The 23776-nt window shown below is 40.9% G+C and overlaps 3 protein-coding genes across 4 annotated transcripts in view; all 3 read right to left on the bottom strand.

The window, feature by feature from the left end:
• Positions 1–41: 41 nt before the first annotated feature.
• On the bottom strand, positions 42–8818 carry LOC134675904 (uncharacterized). The gene is made up of 6 exons (XM_063534242.1): positions 8734–8818; positions 5695–5869; positions 4429–4551; positions 3305–3369; positions 1917–2091; positions 42–228 (listed from the first exon to the last, which is right to left on the bottom strand). The coding sequence occupies exons 2-6, from the start codon at positions 5833–5835 to the stop codon at positions 64–66; spliced, it is 669 nt and encodes a 222-aa protein (XP_063390312.1). The 5' UTR covers positions 5836–5869; positions 8734–8818; the 3' UTR covers positions 42–63.
• A 2091-nt stretch (positions 8819–10909) lies between these two features.
• LOC134675748 (thioredoxin-2-like) lies at positions 10910–13110 on the bottom strand. The gene is made up of 3 exons (XM_063534058.1): positions 13046–13110; positions 11887–12061; positions 10910–11044 (listed from the first exon to the last, which is right to left on the bottom strand). Exons 1-3 carry the CDS (start codon positions 13108–13110, stop codon positions 10910–10912), a joined length of 375 nt encoding a protein of 124 aa, XP_063390128.1.
• A 7293-nt stretch (positions 13111–20403) lies between these two features.
• The window catches only part of LOC134675911 (thioredoxin-2-like), a 50345-nt gene continuing 46972 nt past the window's right edge, over positions 20404–23776 (bottom strand). For both annotated transcript variants that reach the window (XM_063534256.1, XM_063534255.1), the window contains exon 3: positions 20404–21637. In XM_063534256.1, coding sequence (XP_063390326.1) covers positions 21488–21637 — 150 coding nt within the window. In that variant the 3' untranslated portion in view covers positions 20404–21487. The remainder of the gene's footprint in view (positions 21638–23776) is intronic.

The raw sequence follows: 23776 nt of genomic DNA, 5'->3' as shown, positions 1-23776 counted from the left end.
CATGATAATCTGTTCGTGGCTCGCGGTCCATTACAATTAAGTCCACTTTCGCTCGGTTCTTGATCAGAAATTGAGAAAATCTTGCAATTCTATGCGCGTCCTGATTTTCTCGTACCACGTTCCCTCGTATTGGTTGATCTTCTTCGAGTTCCGTACGAAGACGAACGTCGGCACTCGTTGAATGTTGTATTTCGTGTACAGCTCTTTGGTTTTGACGTCGTCATCAATCTGGGGAATAAGCAAAGGTATTTTTAACCGATATTAAACTTTCGTGAGACATATTTTAAATTGTTTATACGACAACGGTTTCACTCACTTGAATTTTTAGTCGCTATTGGCGACATGTTTCGGGCCCGTCGGGGGTCCTTCCTCAGGCTCGAGTGCCCGCTCTGTCAGCGCGCGCGCAACGAGCGACGAGGCGAGCGGCGCGATCAGTGCACGAGTTGCAGCCGCCGCGAGCACTCGAGCCTGAGGAAGGACCCCCGACGGGCCCGAAACATGTCGCCAATAGCGACTAAAAATTCAAGTGAGTGAAACCGTTGTCGTATTTTTAACCCTTTATAAGGCATAAGGGTGCCAGAAATTATGCAAAATTGAACCCTATTACTTTGAAATAAAGTGCAAAATCAGGTGGGAAATATATTCCCTCTGCCTTATAAAGGCTTAATAGGGGATATTACGCAAAACTCTGCGTAGAGGGCGTCACTAGGTCAATCACATGGCCTACCGTGAAACAGGATAACCGAAAGTTCGGTTTCTGCATCTCTATCACTCTTGCCTATTCGATCGATAAAGAGGCAGATAAAGCAATTTCGGTTTTCGCGTTTCGCGGTAGGCCACCTGTAAGCAAACCGCTTTGATGCATGAATGTCATAGTGAAAACTTGTTAAAAAACTGTTTACGGCCTAGTAGGTATGTATACGTTACTCTATGGTTTACTAAACAAATTAGTGATAGTGCTGCACTCTGGCGGCAGAACATTGCAGTAATAGTCCCTAATATGCAATAATAAATTATGTCCTAAGAAAATATGTATTCAGCTTCTACTTTCCTTATGCGCACTGCCAAGGAATGGAATTCCCTGCCGGCGTCTATATTTCCGTGTTCTTATAACCCGGCAACCTTCAAATCAAGAGTGAACAGGCACCTTCTGGGCGAGCTCGCTCCATCGTAGGCCACGTCTACGCCTCGGCTAGTCTGTGGCCATGAGTAAGCCCATTCATAATAATAAAAAAAAAAAGTTTTTTTAGTTCGGTCTCTCCAGATGGCTTTCTCGTCGTTTCGTTGAATGTCAGTCTTACTCATCGAAAATATAATTCTTGTTTGAAGTGCCGTTCCTATGTGGGAAATACTCGTATATTAGCCTGGTAAGCAAACTAGCTTATATGCACTCTAGCTAGGTTTAATCAGGTCGGAAAGATACACGTCTTTGTTCTTAACCTTTTAGACGCCAATGACCGATATATCCACACCGCAGGTTCAACACCAAAGCCCGGTCGGTCACAGACAGAGCAACATAGACCTACGTGCATATGCATAAAGTTCTATTTCAGTTTTGACGATTGGGTGACGTGGCGTCCGAGTGACAGCTTTTGTGTTTGACACGGCGTCGAAAAGGTTAAAAGATGAAGAATATACAGGGTGTTACTGACCATGGGGCTTTAAATTCAGGGCTCGATTCTACTCGCTAAACTGAGCTACTTTTATTATGGCACCAACCCCGAAAGCCCGATTTTTTTTTACTTTTTCATACATTTTGGCTGATCAGATGTCGACCGTTTCTAAGGAAAAGCTAAAAAAAATCTCCGATTTTAGGGTTGTGGTCCCATAGTAAAAGTAACTCAGTTTAGCGAGTAAAATCAAGCCCTGGAATTAAAGCCCCATGGTCAAACACATACTGTAGAACCAGTACCAACCTTCAAAAACATGACAGAGCCGTAATACTCATCCGCCATGGCCTCGATCTTGGGTGCGATTTTCTTACATTTAGAGCACCACTTAGTCATGAACGCCAGGATCACCAACTGGTTACCGGCCCTGGACATCGTCTCATTCAGGTGTTGTGGACTGGTTATGCTGATTATGTAGCTCCTGGAATAGAAAGGGAAAAAATATGCAGTCGGCCGCCAAGTTACAGCGTTTTCACGTTGTCCGATCTGATATCTAAGCGGTTCTAACCATAGCACAGAATAAATAATAGTACTAGGTATAGAAGACTCACTCTCTAACAAAACGCGTCTCTCACGATCAGCACAGATATGGCCGCTAGGTGGTGACAGCGCCACGCGCGGCTTATGGCAAACCCCAAAATTGGGGTCGAACGGATGTACTTTTATTTAGCTACCTGTAGCAAAGCGACGAAATCGCGGAGTGAGCCAAGCCTGACCATAGGTTGTAACCCCAGGGCCCTATTTCACCAACGTGACAAATGTCGCATTTGTCGACATCACTGTTACTGATGTCAAAAGCCTCCATAGGCTACGGTAACCGCTTACTATCAGACGGGCGGTGTGGTTGTTTGCAACCAACAAGTTAATTAAAAAAAAACTCGACTATAATCGAGTCACGACATTCCGACGCAGAACTCATTTGCTGTCAAGAATTACCGAAAGTTCTTTGAAATATTGTGACAATTGTCATCATTATCATCATAAACATCACAAGAGAAATACCTGTTTTTTGCCGATATAATAAAGTTTTCTTTAAATAATACAATGATGGCGACAAACAGGAATACGGCCCGCCCGATGGTAAGCGATAACCGTAGCCCATGGATGTCTGTGACGTCAGCAACAATGAGACTTGTCCAATTGTCGCACCTGTCACTTTGGTGAAATAGGAGCATCCATAGGCTACGGTTATCGCTTACCATAGGGCGGGCCGTATTCCTGTTTGTCACCATCATTGTATTATTTAAAAAAACTTTATTATATCGGCAAAAAACAGGTACTTCTCTTGTGATGTTTATGATGATAATGATGACAATTGTCACAAGATTTCAAAGAACTTTCGGTAATTCATGACAGCAAATGAGTTCTGTGTCGGAATTTCGTTACAATTGTCGTATTTCTTGTGACAATTGTCATTAGCTTCGCAAAATAAGTATGTACTTATTAAATGGCGATATAGTGGAGTTTTTTTTATTAACATGTTGGTGGCAAACAACCACACCGCCCGTCTGATGGTAAGCGGTTACCGTAGAGCCTATGAGGGCCTGTGACGTCAGTAACAGTGATGTCGACAATTGTCGGACCTGTCACGTTGGTGAAATAGGGGCCAGGATGTGATGTGATAATATACTTACGATGGCGCCTGCGTAGTGGTTGTCGTCGACGTGTAGTCGCCATTTAGCACAGCCTCCAGAGTGTCCTGCAGCCGAGATGGAAAATATTTTATCTGACAACCAAACTATAGTATCTTTGCATTTTCTCAAATTATTTTTAGTAGAGATGCATTGGATATTCGGTTACTATCCGGCCATGATTTTAATATCCGGCCGGATACCGGATAGTAGCCTACTATCCGGCCGGATACCGGATAGTAACATTGCTTGATTTCGGAGTAAACTAAGAAACAAAACACAAAAGAAACAATGCGTCGGCCTAAATCGCAAACCTCCTAACTCCATTTCAAGGAAATTAGTAATTGCTACCTTGGGTAACAATGGTACTTATAGTCGCAAACCTCGTAACTCCCCGGAGGAGTTACGAGGTTTGCGATTTAGGCCGACGACTATGGCTTTTGTTTAAAACATTAGAGTCTTAGGCGTAAAAATCATTTGACCTGTCAATATCTACCTGTACAATCAGCATCAATAAACAGGGTGTTTTCTGTAACAGGAGCAATAAATTAACGCATTCACTTCCACCCTCTTTTCCTGGACATTCACCAGGTGCCGCACTTTGCTGTTAATATATATTATGAACGCGTCTGTGCGTCAAAGGCACAGAGTGAAAGTCACGGTGACGCATATATGCGTCGGTGGCAGTGAATGCGTTAAACTGTAAGCTGTACTCCTCAAACTGACCAACATTTGTTCAGCAACTTTTGAAAATAACTCATGTTTTGATTTTTATTACACTTTAAAGTTTATTCTAAGACGCAATGTATTGCAAATTTTGTTATGCTAAAAGCGTGACAAGTAACGTCAAACACACTGATGCCAGAGTACATTGAAGGCAATATTTATTTGTATAAAAAAGAGGAAGTGTAAAGGATTAATAATTTTTAAAAGTTGCTGAACAAATGTTGGTCAGTTTGAGGAGTAGAGCCTTTAGTTTAATTTATTGCTCCTGTTACAGGAAGCACCCTGTATATATAGTAGCGGATGAGGCGCCTAAAATATCTGCCATCGTAAAATACTCTTCCAAATAGAGATATATTTGCTGATGATTTTCATATATTTTTTTTTATTTTTCGAGAACCCACCGAGAGTTGTTTGACGCTGGCCCCGGTGCGCACCAGCAGTTTCTTCTTATTCTGCATGAAGATAAATGTCGGCACTGTGTGTATGCCGAATATTTCGTATATGTCATCATGCTCTTCCTTGATCTAGAAAAGAATTATAAAATTATTAAAAATTATAATATTATAAATATTCGGGACATCTTACACAGATCAACCTAGCCCCAAACTAAGCAAAGCTTGTACTATGGGTGCTAGGCGACGATATACATTAGAGATGCACCGGATATCCGGTTACTATCCGGTATCCGGCCTATCCGACCATTATTTTACTATCCGGCCGGATACCGGATAGTGACCTGCTATCCGGCCGGATACCGGATAGTAATATTGCTTGATTTCGGAGTAAACAAATAGGATTTAAGAAAGAGACACGGTCATAATCGTACTTGTTTATTATTTTAAAACAAGTTAATCATTCCACTGACTTGCACGCGCACTCATTTCGAACCTAGAAATGAGTCCGCGCGAACGTTTACTAGGAAACGGGTCAAACCTGCAGAATGCGCACCTAAAAAACCAAAATATAGGTATAGTTCCGCCGGCCGAATATCCGGCGGCCGGATACCGGATATTCGGCCAGTGTCCAGGCCAGATATCCGGTATCCGGCTAAACAACTATCCGTTGCATCTCTAATATACATACTTATATAGATAAATACATACTTATTTACATAGATAAACAAATATTAGTGTGCATCACACAAATAAATGCCCTTACTGGGATTCGAACCCAGGACCATCGGCTTCGCAGGCAGGGTTAACACGGGGATAAAAAGTTGTAGAGATCACACATATTTATCCCACTAACCCGGGGTTAAACCGTTAACCCAGTGTCAAATTATACTGATAACCATGGCCAGTGGCCTATTTTATAAAGCTACAAATTACAATTTACAAGCGGAAGTCTCGTTCTAACACATAGGGTTAGAAAGAGACTTCCGCTTGTAAATTGTAACTTGTAGCTTTATAAAATGGGCCACAGGCGTCGCTCACTCCGCGATTTCGTCGCGTCGCTACAAGTACATGCGGCCCACACCAATTTTGGTGTCTAGCCTTCTAGTTGCCGCGCACCGCTACGGAATGGACGCCTACTTGTGCTTGCGCCACCTAGCGGTCATATCTGTCATAATAGACGTTCTATTATTTATTTTCTGCCATGGTAACACCCTGAGGTTTAACCGGTTAACCCCAGGGTAGGGAATGGTGCAAGTGGGATAAGTTACCGACCCTAAGGAACGAGGTCGTCTTAGCATACGTCTTGGCAAGCTGCTGCACCTCTGGAATCATCATATAGCTGTGAGCGCAGTAGCTTGGCAGAAACGCTAACACCACGAGCTTGTCCTTCGCTTCTGTGAGCCGCCCTTTCATGTCGTCATGGCATTCGATGTCGTATAATACGCCCCTGCAACACAGATTTACTTTTTTTTTCTTTAGGGATATTTAATTACCTAAATGATATAACAAACTTAATACAAGTGCCTTATAAAATAAATTAACTAAAACTAAACCTAACAAAAAAATAAAAATCCCTAAAACCTACCTTCTAAGCCTAGGCCCCTCGGCAAGGTGCCCATCGCGCAGGCAGCATTCCCGCGCTGTATAGCGATGGCAATCCTTTGTGATTTGGAGATTTACTTATAAATTACCTTCGACATTGTGGCGTATCGTACAGGGAGCGTTCTTGAACTATAGAGGGCAGCACCGGTGCCGTCAGAATTTCGGCGCGAGCCCACAAGATGGCAGAACCTATTATGCACCAGCAGTAGATGGCAGCACTTGTTTTGGCAACGCTCCGCTATTGTTGCGCCATTTAGGGTCCTAGCTAAATTGGTTGGTCAATACTTACTCTAAACAATTTCCAATTTAGCAAGAACCCTAATTGACATAACAATCCCGTGTTGTGAGACTGTACATGATTATGTTTCCGATTCAGGCCACAAGATGGCAGACCCTCCAACGCGCAATCCTAGGGGTTGTGCACAAATCACGCGAGGTATTTTCGGCTACTTTTTAACCCCCCCTCCTCCTTGGTGATATTTGGTGAGGTTTTTTGCTACCACCCCTCGCCCCACGCAACCTCACGTGTATTTTTTTGAATTTTTTTTCATTTACCTAATTTTAAGATAAATAGTGTTGTATTTAGAAAATATTGATTATTTTCCTATTTTCGTTAAATAGACTCGCTATTTTGAAGTGCAGAGTGAAGATTTATGCTTAACGAAACCGAGAAAAAGTATCTACTCATGTGGTTGGTTTTTTTTCTTCGTTTCGTTTACTGTAGAAAAATACACGTGAGGTTTCCTTATACCCCACTCCCCCAACGTGATCTATCGTGAGTTTTTCGTGACCCCCTCCCCCCATCGAACCTCGCGTGATTTGTGCACAAGCCCTTATCCTCTGTCAGTTAACGTCGTGCCACAATATTTTGACAGATGGCGTTAGTGTAGCCACTACAAATAATGCAAGTATATGCAGTGCCATACATTCCCTACATCGCGCTTACGGAGTTCCGAATGTCGCTTGCAATGTTAGAAAAATCCTAACGAATTCTCATCTCATTGGACTTCGGTCCCCCAGGCACAACACCTGCCTCGGAACCCTCGGTGGGCGAGTGCGACTCACACTTGCCCGGTTTTTAAAGCTACCTGCTGTTGGTCCTAATTACCTAAATCGTATGGATTATGTTCGCCTGTCTGAAATACAAGCCGAAAGTTTTAATTTGTGTCACAGTGACAATAGTATGAGGTCTCTAGCAACTTTCATTTTTTTTTTTTTTTTTTGTTAGCCTGGTTAAGTGTCCCTCTGTTGGGCAAAGGCCTCCCCTCGCTTCCTCCACTCAACCCTGTCTTTTGTAGTTTCCCGCCAATCCGGACAAAATACGTCCAAGTCGTCCCGCCATCTCCTTTTCGGTCTGCCAGCACTCCGGCTAGCACCATCTATGGTGTTCCGTGGGTCCCACTCCGTAACCATTTTGGCCCACCTTTCAGGGTGCATGCGGCAGACATGTCCAGCCCAGTCCCACTTAAGCTTAGCGGTCTCGACACCTACATCTACGACTCTAGTTCTGGAGCGCAGTTCCGTGTTTCTGATTCTATCAGTCCTGCGAACACCCAGTATAGTTACTGCGCTCCATCGCTCGCTGGCAAACCTTGAGTTTGGACTTCAACGCCTCAGTCAATGACCATGTCTGAGCACCATAGGTTAGGATAGGCAGGATACACATGCCGAAGACACGGCGCTGCACACGCTGGCCATTTGCCCAGCGTGGGCGGATCAGAGGGCCGCACTCGTGGCCGTAGTGGGGAGAGACCTTTCCTTGCCGGCGGTAGTAAAGGCCATGCTTGGTGGGGAGAGTCGATGGAAGGCGGTGGCCTCCTTCTGCGAGGATGTGATGGTGCAGAAGGAGGCAGCGGAGCGTGGCAGGGAGGAAGATCCCGCCTCTCAGCCAATGCGCCGCAAGCGCGTGGGGCGGCGGCGGTTGGCATACGACCGCCGGTTACCCCCATAAGGGCACTTGTGGGCGGCAGGCTCGGGGACGTCTGTCGCCCGCACAAAGGTCCCTGCGTGGGCGGGCGCGATGTGTAAGCAACGCGCCCACTGAGGTGAAGGGGTGATTTCCCCTAGAGTCGGGTCCGAGTCCGGACGGCTGCTGGCGAGGTTGCGGAAGAGTACTTCGGCGTTCCTGGGACCTCGCCGTATAGCAGCGAGGCGGCAACAGAGGGGTTTTAGTGGGTAAACCTGGGGTCTCATTAGCCCACAACAGGGAGTCCCACATAACCATCCCGGCCCGTCCCCGCGCCGGGGTGGTATGCGTAAAGCATTTCCCCTCTTAAAAAAAAAAAAAAAAAAGGCAGGATACACATGTCGATGAGTTTGCGCTTGAGACACAGGGGAAGGTCACCTTCAATAGCGCCTTCATGGACCAGAAGCTCTTCCAGGCGTTATCGATACGTATATATAGAGATACGTATATATACTTTCATATATAGAGACCAAATAAAAGGTTTGAGAGCCACTGATACCAGAGAGTAAATATTTGCAAAAAAATAGTTGATAAACTACGTCCGAGACCACCGGTGGACGGGCAGCAGCGTCCCTCAAATTCGGTGTACTCGACTGCGATCGCCAACCCGCCTGCCAAGCGTGGCGATTATGGCATTCACCCCCCAAAAGGGGGAGGCCTATGTTCAGCAGTGGACGTCTTATGGCTGAGATGATGATGATGGCCCTACCATATGGTTAATTAAAAGATGGAAAAGACCTTACCCAGGGTCCAAAGTCTGTGTTGTATTCAGAGTGTTAAGTAGTGAATCTTCTACCTTCACCGACTCTATTATGGTCTGCAAAACGAGCAAATTGACAGATTATAATGTACTAAGTACCGTAAAACGGGGTGAGTAGGTTTCGCGGGGAGAGTTGGGTTATAAATGGGGAGAGAAGGTTTGAGAGGGGGGTGAGAAGGGATTTTAAGGCTACTGCTACAAAAATAATGTATTCCAATTTAAAATGGGGCTATAGTAATACGCATAATAAAAAAAATCGATCCAACAATCTTCCAAAATCACCTTTGTATGAAAAACCCTCTCACCCCTAATATGAGGCACTACGGGGTGAGGTGGGTTTTCCTCTTTATCGTCAAAGTTATGAAATAGAACTACCCAAAATAAAATACAAACGTCGGAACCACTTATTAGATACACATGTAAAAATAACATTTTATCGAGGTTTGAAAGTCAAATTTCACCCAACTCACCCCATTTTACGGTACCTATTATTTAGAAGTGGGTTATCCGCAGATGGTCTAGAACGCAAACTCACTAGTGTGTTGTTTTGCCTAAATCGCAATTAGTCTACATCGCAAACGGTCTAGAACGCAAAATGCCCACTTTTTATATCACCACATTTTACATAGGTAGGTTAGGTTCGTTAGGTATCTTCAAATGGCCGAAGGCCAAACAGCAAAGAATAGAATCCCCGCGGAAGCGGGGCTCCGTCTACATCGCTGTAAAGTTAAGATAAAACGGAAAAAATAATTCGGCCATTTTGCGTTCTACACCGTTTGCGATGTAGACTAATTGCGATTTGGGTAAAACAACACACTAGTCATTTTGCGTTCTAGACCATCTGCGGATAACCCGTAGAAGTAAATATTAGAACAGATTAAGTTGTTTTCAAAAATTGCGGGGATTCTTCTCTGTCACTCTAATTACGCCTTCGTTGGAGTAAAAGAGAAAGATCCCCGCAATTTGCGAATTTCGGTTTTCGCGGTAGCAGCTCAGATGCTAGTGCTACGAAAAGTGACGTGACTATTTCCATATATTATTTAGAATCGATGGGCGTTTTCTATCCACGATAGTCATCCTGAGGACGTACCGCGAACCACGTTCGACGTGTTGTTTCTCTGTCGCACTTGTAAATTCGTACGAAAGTGTGACAGGGAGGCAACCGTCGAACGTGGTTCTCGGTAGGCCGTCTGGCTAGGCTCTTATCTCGTTGCAATACTATAGTTCGTTTTTTAGCATTAGAAATAAGCTAAACAATCTTGGTGTGTCTTTTATATGAAAAACACATTTTAAAAATAAGTTACGGCAAATGTATAACAATTATGAATCTAATACGATCATTATTCTTCTGCTTTCATAAGTAATAGTAATTGATTTTTATAAAGGAGCATTCCACGGTCTGTCCCGTACAAACGCATTTTATTTCCTGTGTTGCGACTTTTTTGTCGGCATTTAAAGTAGGCGATTATTTTTCAGTGCATATTTTTGACCATTTGTCATAGAAAAGGAATCTCTTATACCTTTAAATCTTCAGAAACTTCGCGTTTGTACGGGACAACGGTAGACAATTTCATGGAATGCTCCTAAAGCGTTTTTCAATTAAAAGACATGTCAAGATCGCTTACCTTCTTCCAAGTTCTTTCTAAAGCTAAAAAAAACGCACTATAGGTACTACGTGCACTTCAACTCTTTTGTGGTGCGCGTGCCGCGACCGCTGCAGGGAACCATCGGCCGACTTCTGACCGAAGGGTTTCGGAGGTTCTGGGGCAAACTGCCGAATCCGACACAAGAGCAGCCGATTGAACGGAGCCACGCCGTTTAGTCGCAGTTAATTTAAGTTTATAAATTAAAATATGTACCTATGTTATAGTCTGACATAAAAGTAGAAATTAAAAAGTGGCAATACTGCAGTGTCGTCCCTTTCAAATCAATATAGTCTGTAAGGTATTTGTAATATGGCCAGTGTTGGCCGAAACGTTAATGCAATTGAAAATTCTTGACCATTAACCAGTATAAGTTGAACCGTCAACTTTAATCGTCCGTTACCGTTTACGGTTCAATTTGTAATGGATAATGGTCAATTGCAATTAACGTACGGCCAACACATATGGGCCATGGGCCTTGTGGCCGGATATAAATTTTAAATAAGTATGGGAAGTTCAGTTAGCTACCACAATATCATCGATGTTGCTTAGTGTGCGCTTGGTCAGTTGCTCAGACTTCCTAATGAAGATGAACGTTGGGACAGCCTTTATGTTATACTCGCTGTAGATGTCATCGTGGTCTTCATACACCTGCCGAAAATAATTGTACTTACAAGGTGTACCATAACTACTAAAAAAAAACTTAAACCCCCTACGCTGTAGATACAATCACATACATATAATCACGCCTATTTCCCGGAGGGGTAGACAGAGACCACGGATTTCCACTTGCTACAATCCTGACATACCTCTTTCGCTTCCTTCACATTCATAACATTCCTCACAGACGCTCGCCGCCAAAAAATCCATTTCATGATGCCAATGCCTTAAAAGAGGTGATGCTCTTCAAACTGCTCAATCGATTTTTATCAAACATAGCTAATAACCACCTCAAGGAAATTCGCTTTTACATAAAATAAACTGACTTATGTAGATATTTATATAAAGCTATGCCACAGACAGACAGACAAGATTTACTTAAGGTTTACTGTTATGTTATATTTGTATTTTGTTACTGAAATCACTGGCGTAGCGTGAATCAATCTAGCCGTGGGCGAAAACCACATCTGCGAGGCCCTTTTCCACGTGTTTTTCCAAAGTAATAAAAAGGTTGGCTTCGCGAGGCCCCGAAGACTTATACTTCTTTGATGATGCTTTCGTTCATTTATTTCAGGCAGTGGCGTCTAGCTACGCTAGATACGCGTGGATGCATGGGGCCTTCGCCCTCGGCCTCGCACTTAGTAATATTCCAAAGTAATAAAAAGGTTGGCTTCGCGAGGCCCCGAAGCCAACCTTTTTATTACTTTGGAATATTACTAAGTGCGAGGCCGAGGGCGAAGGCCCCATGCATCCACGCGTATCTAGCGTAGCTAGACGCCACTGCCTGAAATAAATGAACGAAAGCATCATCATTTTTATTAGTAACAACTTACCCTCAAAAACACGATAAAGTGAGCATACTTCAGCGCCAGTTTCTCGTACTGTGGAGTGATCCTCACGCTGTGCGGACACGCTCTTGGCAGGAACCCGATCACCACCAGCTTGTCGCCAGCGCCTTTTAGTCTAGCGCGCAGGTCTGCCAGGCTTTCCACGGTAATTACTTTAATTCTGAAAGGATTTAGCAAAATTTAAAGCGCGATTTTTAAGGTTCCGTATCCAAAGAGTAAAAACGGTAATAGGGCCTAAGACTCCTCTGGCTGTAGGTACGAACCGAGCATGAAATTTTGACAGATGATGTATTTCTGTTTCCGCTATAACAAACAAATAAGTAGGCACTCGTACTAAAAGGTCCGAGTCGCAATTGTCCGGTTTATTTATTTATTACTTATAGGGTAATTCGCCAGTAACTGGCGGCCGCCCTAAAGTAAAATAGTATTTTATACAATCATGATATAATTAAAGAGCTTTTCAGTCAAGTACCGCGCGTGTTTAGGCAACGAAGCTTGCTGAGTTGCCTAAGTAAGGTACGAGATTGAAAAGCTTGATTGCGATAAGGACAAGTGCGATTCGGACTTTTTAGTACCTACCTACTTATTTGTTGTTACAGCCTGGGTGACAGACAGACGGACAGTGGAGTCTTAGTAATAGGCTCTCTTTCTCGCTGGCGAGATACAGTTGCGCCGGTCCTGTGCTAGGCCTGCAGGAATGGGCACAGGCAATATTTTTTTCAACGGTCAATTTTGATTTAATCCGGATTTTTCATGAGATTTTCAACGTTAGAAAAGTATAAAGTTTACCAGTTTCTGAACATGTAGGTACAGTACCTAATAGTTCAAACCAGTGGTTAACTTTTAAAGTTTTAAGGGACCACTCGACAAAAATATTTTTCCTAAGGACCACAATTGTGACGAATAAGGTCAACAAAGGCTTCCTACTGATACTAAATACTTATGAATCAAATACTTAAAAGCTAGAAAGCTTAGAAGGTTAGCTGGAAGAGAAGTTCGCCTTTGTACCTTTATATCTGTAAATATTATGTAAACCTCTGTTGTGTACAATAAAGTGATTACTACTACTACTACTAGGTACTACTTTTGTTATTGTACATAAATACGTGTGTAGTGTGTATAATAAAATGCATTAAAAACTTACGGTCTGAGAATAAGCTGCGCCACGGCGTACGAAATTAAAACCATCAGTAAAACTTCGCGCTTCATTTTTAAAGCAATAGTAGATACGTTTTCTATTTTAAAAATAATTTATATCATTTACGAATGCTCGACTTTAACCTACCACTGATAACATTTTTATTCAACTATTTCAACTATTTCACTAGCGTCCGTAATGAGGGTTATTCGCAGACGGTCTAGAACGCAAAATGACTAGTGTAACATTTTGCCTATATCGCTCTTAGTCTACATCGCGAACGGAACGCAAAATGCCTACATCATTTTTCGTCGTTTTATCTTTACGTTAGCGATGGCGACGGAGCCCCGCAGCGCGGTCCTCCTATTCTTTGCGGTTTGGCCTTCGGCCATTTGAAGATAACTAATGAAGCTAACCTACCTGTGTGATACAAAAAACTGATCATTTTGCGTTCTAGACTGTTCGCGATGTAGACTAAAAGCGATATAGGCAAAATATTACACTATAGTTATTTTGCGTTGTGGACCGTCCGCGACTATACCCGAAATGAATTATAGTTATCAAATTCACCACCGATGTTATGTCAACCCAGATCTAAATTGGTATTTGAGATGCATTTTGATTCTTGTCGTATAGTTTATATCAACATCAGAAACATGAGTCTGAGCCGTGGGATCGTTTTAGTCTTAAGAGTTTAATCCCACATAGCGGATGGCGCTGGAGCTTATTTATACAGGGTGATTCAGGAGACGTGAGCAGGACTAACACTGCGCAGTTCGTAAATTATAAGCAACTGTTTCGTATCAGTATTAGTGAGGTTAACGTTAATTTTCTAGTCGTGTTGAAATAAGAAAGTTATTAATTTATTTACGACATGCATGGTCACCCTACAATTAGAATACTAAACTACCGATATTCTGTGTCAAATTGAATGTCATCACGGTCTGGTTACTTTTGATAACTCGTATCTCACTCAAGTCTGACAGTTTATTTTCTTCGTAATCATAATGCTGTCATTACGGTTAAAGAGGTTTTATGTTTATTAATTAGGTCTTGTAGGGTGACCATGATTGTAGAGAATCAAATTTGACTTCGCTAAAAAGTAAAAAAATAGAAAAAAGTGTGATTGTTTCACCTAAATACGACGGTGATCGATCAATTATCAGTTACTGAGTGTGCAGGATTAGTCCTGCTCACGTCTCATGAATCACCCTGTATACGGCGTTGCATGAACAAGAGATTTCCTTTGGCAGGATTGGTCCTTAGGACCCAGGGATGGATTTAAGAAGTGGAGCCACCGAGATTTTTGATGTAAATTTTTAGGGTGGGGGCTCTCAACTTGATCTTGATATCTGTATCATTTAAGCTACTAGGTCAAGTTTGGTATCGTTTCCGTATAAATCGGGGGTGCCGAATTCATTTCTGATATCATAATGACACCACTCCGAAGAAAAAACACATAAAATATGAAAAAAATACTTTTTTTTAAATTCCTCTTCACGCATAAACTGCTAAACCAATGTAGTTAAAATTTAGGTACAGAGATAGTTTGAGTCCCAGGGAATAACATAGCATACTTTTAATCTCAATAAGTAATCATCCCTTAAGGGTGTGAAAAGGGAGGAGGAAATTTGTATGGGGATTCAATAAACGCTGAACCGATTTCGATGAAATCTATGTCTACATCTTTGATTTAGTTGAAAATTATACTAAACTTGACATAGAACCTAAACTTAAAAAAATATTATATAATAACTAATATTAACGTCGCAGACGCTTAACCCCCCCCCCCCCCCACCTGCATCAAAAATAAATCTCTTGTTCATGCAACGCCGTGGTTGACCTTTTTTTGCTCTGAGCAAACACAACTAACACGCATTGTTGATTTGTGCAAAAAGAGAGCAGTTTGTTTTTGATTCGAGTGATTTCGAGTCCCGATTCGAGTATGCGAAAGATTCTATAATAGAATCACGATCTACGCTTATTTAGAATCTTGAACATAGTGAGGGACTCAAGCACGGGACTTAAACAAATTTGATCTCGTGTTGCTATTTACAACTTTGCATCCAAAGAAATTCATGCATTCCGAAATCCCGGAATTACGATTTCACTGAACGCAGAATACAATTGGTTCGTTGTTGGCCGCCAGTGTCATGGCTACTCTACACGATGGGCCAACGCCGGCCACTCCAAGGGACGCATTTATGTATTAGAGGGAGCAAGTGATATTGCTATCTCATTCTATCGCATGGCTGCGTCCCTTGGAGTGTCCGGTGCTGGCCCATCGTGTAGAGGAGCCATCAGGGAGAAGGGTGTATAAGGTGTATTGTCTAGGTAAGACCAACACGGGCAAGTGTGGCTGTTGAATACAAGTTTATTAAGTAGGTACAATATTAAAACTAGCTTAAACAGAGCTAACAATTAAATTAGCCTAAATTAGTCTTCATTTTTCGGGAAAATGGCGCTGATTAGTTCACAACATTAGGATCAGCGTACAGATTCTGTAACAAAGGACAAAATGTTTAAAGTAAACGGTAAAAGAAAAATATCCTCTTTTATTGGTATCGTTCGTCGGTTTGTTTTTACAAATAAACTACTGTAAGTATTGGTTTTGATATAATTTAATAATTTTGCATTAAAAAAATAACCCTACGAGGGTCAAACAGATCACTGTGTTACGTTCTTTCCTGTGGACATACACAAAGTTAAGGGCTATAAAGATTAATTTTCTTATTTAACCCTTATCCACGTAAAAAGGTCCTCCTTTTAATTACAGAACTATGATAAAATCATTACTTACATGCCCACAAGCTGTTAACTATTGCCCACAGGAGAGAAAACTAGCGTGTTCGCGCGAACTGTACATTTTTCTCCCCTGTGGGCAATAGTTAACAGCTTGTGGGCATGTAAGTAATGATTTTATCATAGTTCTGTAAATAAAAGGAGGACCTTTTTACGTGGGTTAGGGTTAAATAAGAAAATTAACCTTTATAGCCCTTAACTTTGTGTATGTCCACAGGAAAGAACGTAACACAGTGATCTGTTTGACCCACGAATTGACACACGGATAGATTTGGATAGACAATGGGCCAAATTCGACATGTACAACTGTCAGATTTCGCATCCACGTCAAATCAACAGTTGATTTTATTGCATACTGAGTGTTGATTCCATCAACGGTGGATAATATCATTTGGTACAACCAAAACTCCACTCTAAACTAAGAGTGGTTTGGTTTGGTTTGCTTGTCACCTGTCAAATGTTGACATTGTACGTATTCGAGAACATGATTTTTCCCACATCAACGGGAGATCAACACGATACGTCAAACGTCGCTTGTCGAATAGGGGTCATGCAGAGTCGAGCCAAGCCTCCTATGATTTTATGACGTTTATAATGACACTTTCACACTTTGTTCTGTCAAAGTCGGTGCAGAGTTAATTTAGACGGCCCTCTACATATGTACAAGACTATATTTGATATAGCTGTTGACGACCGAACCATGAAGAGATAAAGGGGAAATGATGCAGTGACGCACTACGAAACAGAGGGCCTACCGCGAACCACGTTCAACGTGTTGCCGCCCTGTCACACTTACGTACGAATTTACAAGTGGAACAGGGAGGCAACACTTCGATCGTGCTGCATCATGCAGCTCTTCATTCAACCGCTGCGGTTGAAATTTTGTGGCGGTTAAGTGCGTACGATCACAAGCGGTAGCATATTAAATTGGAAAAGCGGCTAGCCGCGCGGTCAGTGCGCGGTTAACCCCTTTAGTACCGTTTGGTAACCAAAATTTCGTAACCAGCTACAGAATGGGAATCAAGATTACGAATTGGTATTTCTTTCCCGTTTCGAAGCTGGTTACCAATTTTTAGTTACCAAACGGTACTAAAGGGGTTAACCGCTAGTGCGTAAAGGCCTACATATAACAAACAGAAAAGTTTACTTGATTTGACTTTACCTGCTAGCCTGCTACATCTTCATACCGATGGACGTAGCGGTCGCTATCACACTCCCCGCCTCCACATCCCCGAAGAAGGACATTGCCGTTGCCGCCAGGCTACCGGCCACCACGCCCGTGGCTATGAAACCCAGCTTCGCCAACAGCCATAGGCCCTTGCCGGTGTACACTACGAAACCGGCCACGCATTGCACTATGCAGGCTGCACAACAATTACCCATCGCGGGAAATGTGACGTATTTGGGTTGAAATAGTGCGAAAATTATTACGTAATTTTCAACAGCGTAATTTTAAGACGAGACTCACTCTCACTGCTTCAGAAAGAATGTAAAATGATGCTTTCACGATTACGTCACACCTACAATGCCAATCCAATGTTGCCAAAATACGCTACGTGTACAACGAAATAGTGATGTTGGTAATGCCCCGAGTCAGTGTTGCCAGACGTCACTGAGTTACGTTAAGGGCTCCACGGACCTCGTGACTAATTCTAAGAACTACGGAAATAGGTATGCAATTTATAGAGCAACGAAATCCCTCTAGTGTGCCATACTATCATTATTTATTAATCCGGGCGCCTGGCAGCTGTTCAGCGGTGGGTGTGAGAGTGGATGGGCAACAAAGGGATTTTAAAATCAATTGAAGGGATGTTTACAAAAACAACATAACTGACTACACTGGTTGACACCTGAAACGATTAACAATGTTCTTAAAAAAGTGTCAACCGCTCTAAGCAGTTATGTTGTTTTTGTAAACATCCCTTCAATTTTGAAGGTGTGCAATTTATAGAGCTCCGAGTTTGGTGTGATATAATAGCTGATTATGTATTTAATTATGGCTGCCATACTATCATTATTAATTAAACCTGGCAGCTGTTTGTGTACTTTCATCACCTGGCACTACTTTTCACCCAAATAAAACGCCTGGCATTGTTATTCAATGTGCAGTACTTGCATGAAAATCATCGTTTAAATAAAGAACTTATTCAAAGAGAACAAGATAAACAATTAGGATTGTTCATTTTTTTTAGACCCCCATTTTTATTTTATTTTCTGAAAATATAGGTTAATTTAAGATACCAATTTGAATGATTTAGTAATTCGTGGCTCGGTTAAATATTTATAATTTATTGAAAATATGAGATACGACTTCTCGTAAATTACATGTCGTCGGCTGATTAGGATAATGCACAAGCAACAACAAGCATTAAAAAAATAGTTGTCATTGTCAATTGATTGTAATGTCACCTGTCGACAATGTCAGTGTCACGTGTTTCTATAAATAACAATCGTCTGGAATGGAAAACTCGTTTATTTTGAATCATTAATTTCAAAATACCTACGCTATAAATTTGAGAAAGCTGATTCCAGAAATCTGCCTAAGTTATATAATATAAATTAGTTTTATTGGAGTATGTATCCATATAGCATCCAACTCCAACCATAACTTGGCTGAAATCAAGGGAGCAAAAATACAAATGTAAGTTACCTACATCATATATATTTTAACTGATTCGATTTGTAAGAAGATTGGATTCATAAAATCGTTACAAGCGTCCATTGCTAAAGGTAGCTTAGCACCCAGTGGGTGCTTTCTACCGGCTTGTCACCATTGTTTGGATATTGTACTACATACTTATACTACTATATTAGGAACATGCCAATTTTGCTAATTATATCCTATTATTTCAGGTCATCGTGATTCCTATTTAGATACCGCTGTGAGATATGTAACTGCACTTGGGCCCAGAACAAAGTTGAGCATTTTGTATTGAAACGAACGTCATATTAATTATTAATCGTCGTAATACTTTACGACCGTAAATAATGCCTGGGAACAGAGTAAATAACAAACCATACACTTCTCTTCTGGATGGTCAACAAGAAGCCATCATTGTCAGATGCTCGTGCAGAACATGATAAACATACATTGAATGTAAAGTTACAATTTTTTTTGGAAACATATATGTATAACATATTTCCCAAATTAATAAAAAAGTAGGTAAACAAAAACATGTTTTATTATTCACAACTCTTTATTAAGTCTTGTCCACCATGATATCAGCAGCTTGAACTGCAACATGTACCTGGAAATTAGAAATTATATCTTTTTAAAGCAGTTTCAGGCTGAATTTTGAGTATGGCTATGTATTCTTGTATATTCCTTCTTTCTAGTAGGCACCATCTCTGTTTAACGGTTTGCCTTTAGATACTCTGGCTACATTACCACAGAAAATAAATAGATACCACGACCCTACCAATAAAGTGAGCTTTTAAATACTTAATTGTAGTAAATTAATATTAATTTTATACTTACATCGACGTGATTCTCACAGCAATACTGTGTGTAACACGTGGAGTAGGTAGGTATTCCAAGTTTAATTCACGGCACCATCTTTCACGTCGTAGGTCTTCGTGGATTCGAACTATTATTTTTGTGAATCATTCCCACACATAGGAACAAGGTTTTTGATATATTATTAAGCAATGAAATCTACTGTTTAGGTATTAATTATAGATCAAATTGTAACAAACAAGCGCAGCGGTTTAACTGAAAAATTTTGTTATGACAATCGATGACAATGATAACTTTGACAATACGTGAGTGACGGATTTATTTACTATGGTTCGATAACTTTTATTATGCAATGACTTTACATTCAGCCCAGGAGAAGGTCAAACTAAGGTCATAAGGATATTTGTTGAAATATCTTCAATCCTCAATTATTATATCGCAGCAAATGTCGGAAACTGTTTAGAAACCTTATATCTCGAAATGGTTTTCGAAATAGAACATTTGAAAAAAAATGAACAATCCTAATTGCATGACTTTTCAACTCCGATTACTGCCTATGTTGTTAGCATGGCAGGGCACACTAACTAGAGGGATTTCGTTGCTCTATAAATTGCATACCTATTTCCGTAGCTAGCTTTTAGCTCTCCGGCTAAAATCTGAAAACCGTAGTTGAAGTTCGAACAAAAACTACGACAATGTTGCCACTGTTTTCAAAATCACTTGCACTGCGAGTGCTATCAAAATCGTTGAAAACTTGGTCTGACTCTACCTTATATTATATACCGGGTGTTTCCTGTAACAGGAGCATTAAATGAAACAGTAGTCTGTACTCCTCAAACTGAACAACATTTGTTCAGCAACTTTTAAAAATAACTTTGTTTTGATTTTTATTACTCTTTAAAGTTTATTCTAAGACGCAATGTATTGCAAATTTTGTAATGTTTAAGGCGTGACAAGCAACGTCAAACACACTGATGTCAACGAACATTGAAGCCAAGCAGAGGAAGTCTAAAGGTTCATCATTTTTAAAAGTTGTTGAACAAAAGTTTTATAGTTTAAGGAGTATAATATACGATAAGGAGAATGATCAATTAAAAAACCCTACTGTCTTCACGATTATTTATTGATAATAACAATACTTTGTAATGTAACATAAGTACGCAGAATGCGACATAACGGACCATCGTACACCATCTTGTGCTAGCTTAAGACACTTTCGGCATATAATTATATCGGTGAAAACTAAAAAAAATATTATGCGCAAAAAATCACACCAAAAAGCTGAATCTACCAGAGATTGTGACCTTTTAAAATAAATAAAATCTTTTGGGGCCTCTAGTGCATATAGGATGGTTACATCCTCGTTCGTAGGGTTAGACCTTTAGCCCATTGGCTTAGAGCTTATATTTGAGTGGCATTAAATGGAATGTTATGCCTTTTAGAAGATTCAGAATGATGCGATTCTGACAAAACGCACGTTAATTGGTTTTGACACAGCTCGTCCAAACATTATTCACAATATGTACGTACTAAACAAAGTATTAAATGCAACCATAGATTATTACCAGACATTAGGCACGAAGCTCCGAACGTATTAGGTATCCTTTATATACGAGAAAAAGTGGAATCGAAACTGCGTACATTCGCGGCATATGCCTAAACCCGCTCATCCACCCAGATCTCGGCAGCATGGGTCATCTTTTCTCAAGAATATGCAATACCTTAACCTTTTGAACTTGGCGTCATAAGCAAAAACGTTACTTTACACGCCAAGGTCACGGGCGCAAGCGAGCGAGTGTAAACTGTAAACCATACTTGAAAGTGTGAAGGTTACTTTGACAGCAATATGTGTATGTAACTTATTTGCTCATGGCGCTGTGGGCACGACTTACGGCGCCTTTAGGTGTTTTTGGCGTTCAAAAGGTTAAGACCTCGCGCTATTATTACGATTTGCTCTAGATATATATTTATAAAAACGTGTTATTTGTCTTTTAACCTGTAGTTTCTTACGTGTTCATGGCGCTGTGGGCAAGACTTGATTCAGCGCCTTTAGGTGTTTTTGGCGTTCAAAAGGTTAAGACCTGGCGCTATTATTACGATTTCCGCTATATAATATTTATAAAAACTTGGTATTAGCTGTAGTTTTTGGTCTAACCCTACCCCCGAGTACACAGTCCGTTGCCGGCGCTCTACTTCAACTTGAGGATGGTGTTCTTGAGTTTGTCGACGTTGGCGCCGGAGAACTCCTCCAGTTTCTTGGAGTTCTTCAAGAAGACGAAGGTGGGCATCGAGTTGACGTTGTATTCGGCGGCGATCTCCTCATTCTCGTCTACGTCCACCTGGAAGGAGGGAAATTAAGGTTTATAACTGCGTAATAAAGCATGTTAATAGCAGAACCACAGTGTAAAAAGTAACAGTGGAGCGACGCCTTTGATGTTTGCGTAAATGCCGAATCCGCATAAGAACAGAGTAGGGTTGTCACTGACATTCACACACCAACAGTTTACAGTAGTACCGAGCTACTAACAATGGCTATGTATGCAGCTCGGGTGCGCGCGACGCACCCCTCGCCCTTCGCACCCCACACGATTGCCCTGTATAGACGGCTTTTTTGAATGACTGTATTGTTTTATAGACTCTGGCAGAACTGAGGCTCTTGAGTCTGACAGAGTAATTTTAATAAAATAAAATTCTATAGTCTAGCTAGAGCACGGTAGGGATTTTGACAACATAACCTACTGTTGTAAGTAATTAACTCTGCAGCTGTCTGTATGTCCGCGGTTGTATCAAAAAGTAAATGACCAAGTTTTTTACACGGTAATATTTGGGTACAGGTGTAGTACATAATTACTTTCCTTCGTATTTTCACGGAAACGTACGAACGTGTCTTGCTATTTCGGTCAGTCTCGTTACAAAAAGTACTGATGTCGACTGAAGTAGCATGACTAATTCTAACGTTTCCGAGAAAATACGATGGTAAACAATTATGCACTTCATCTGTATATATGTTGATGCAATGAAATCACACTACCCAGTGTGCGCCGTTAGCCGCATACAATATCGGTTGCCTAGCAACCTCCTACCTATAACCTATTGCATTCGGCGAACAATCCGGTCACCGATCGGTGGTTGTATGTACCATACAACTTGTGAATATAATATCGTTAACAGCATACACATTTATCACTATGCTATAATAACTTATATCTGTGAATGGTACCTGATGTCTCGATGACATCATGCGATGGCATTGAGACTGGCGTTAATGAATAATTATATATAAGTTTATTTAATCTACTGTTACGTTGTACTCGTACATGATTAAGATATACAGTGTGGAAAGATAAGTCGGGCCCTGGAGGGAAACTACGTTAAATCCTTAAGCTGGCTCATTTTACTTAAAGGAGACTTTCCTTTATTTTTAAAAAGAAACAAAACTGCATTCAAAGATTTTCTAAAACTCGCTTGCCTCGCCCGGGACTAGAACCGACTAAAAATTCCAAAAAATAAACACTCTCAATTTTATTCTACTAGTCGATACAGTTAATGTTCATGATAACATTTCTCCAAGAAACATTAGGTCTTACACTCGTCTGTCGTATACAATATCCTTAAAATCTAATATTTAGTACTCAAGATTTTTTTAGACAAGCCAAATTGAAGAAAAAAAAAAGAAAAATCTTTAAATGCAGTTTTGTTTGTTTTTAAAAATAAAGGAATGTCTCCTTTAAAATGAGCCAGCTTAAGGATTTAAGGTAGTTTTCTTCCAAGGTCCGACTTATCTTTCCACACTGTATATTCACCTGCGTAATAAGAATATTGCGTCTGTCTTGTGTGTTTGTATGATCGCGATAAACTCAAAAACCACTGAACGGATTTTCATGCGGTTTTCACGTATCAATAGAGTGATTCTTAAGGAAGGTTTAGGTGTATAATTTGCTAACCCGTGCGAAGCCGGGGCGGGTCGCTAGTTAATATAATAATTATCAGAGTACATTGGCAGAGCAGACGCTTATCAGAGGTGTAAATTGCACGCTATCACGCGATAACAGAACAAATAACTTCATTTAAAAGCCATATGTTACAAGTCATTAAAAATATGGAATTAATTTAACATTTTATATAGTAACGAATATATACATCGACGTATCATATTGCACTACATTTATTATTGTTCTGTTTTGTTTGTAAAGCTGAGACTTAAAATAGCTAATATTCTGCAACAGTACCTATTACGCTCATGTTCACTCAAGATTACTATATGGAACCATAATGTGGGGTAAACTTCCTCTCATATTCGAAGCTACTGACAACTGTTTAGAATCCTACAGAACTAGTATGCTTTGTGTACAAATGTTTTGATACATTCTAATATTTACCTTAAGCACGACCAGCCAATCAGCCATCATGTTGGCCAGCTGCTCTAATTTGGGCCTTTGGTGGTTTGGTGCCTACTACGCCCATGTTCATTCAATATT

Source organism: Cydia fagiglandana, chromosome 23 (genome assembly GCF_963556715.1).
Source record: "Cydia fagiglandana chromosome 23, ilCydFagi1.1, whole genome shotgun sequence".
NCBI lineage: Eukaryota > Metazoa > Arthropoda > Insecta > Lepidoptera > Tortricidae > Cydia > Cydia fagiglandana.
The sequence above is the reverse complement of the archived record's forward strand: the minus strand, read 5'-3'. Positions and strand labels throughout refer to the sequence as shown.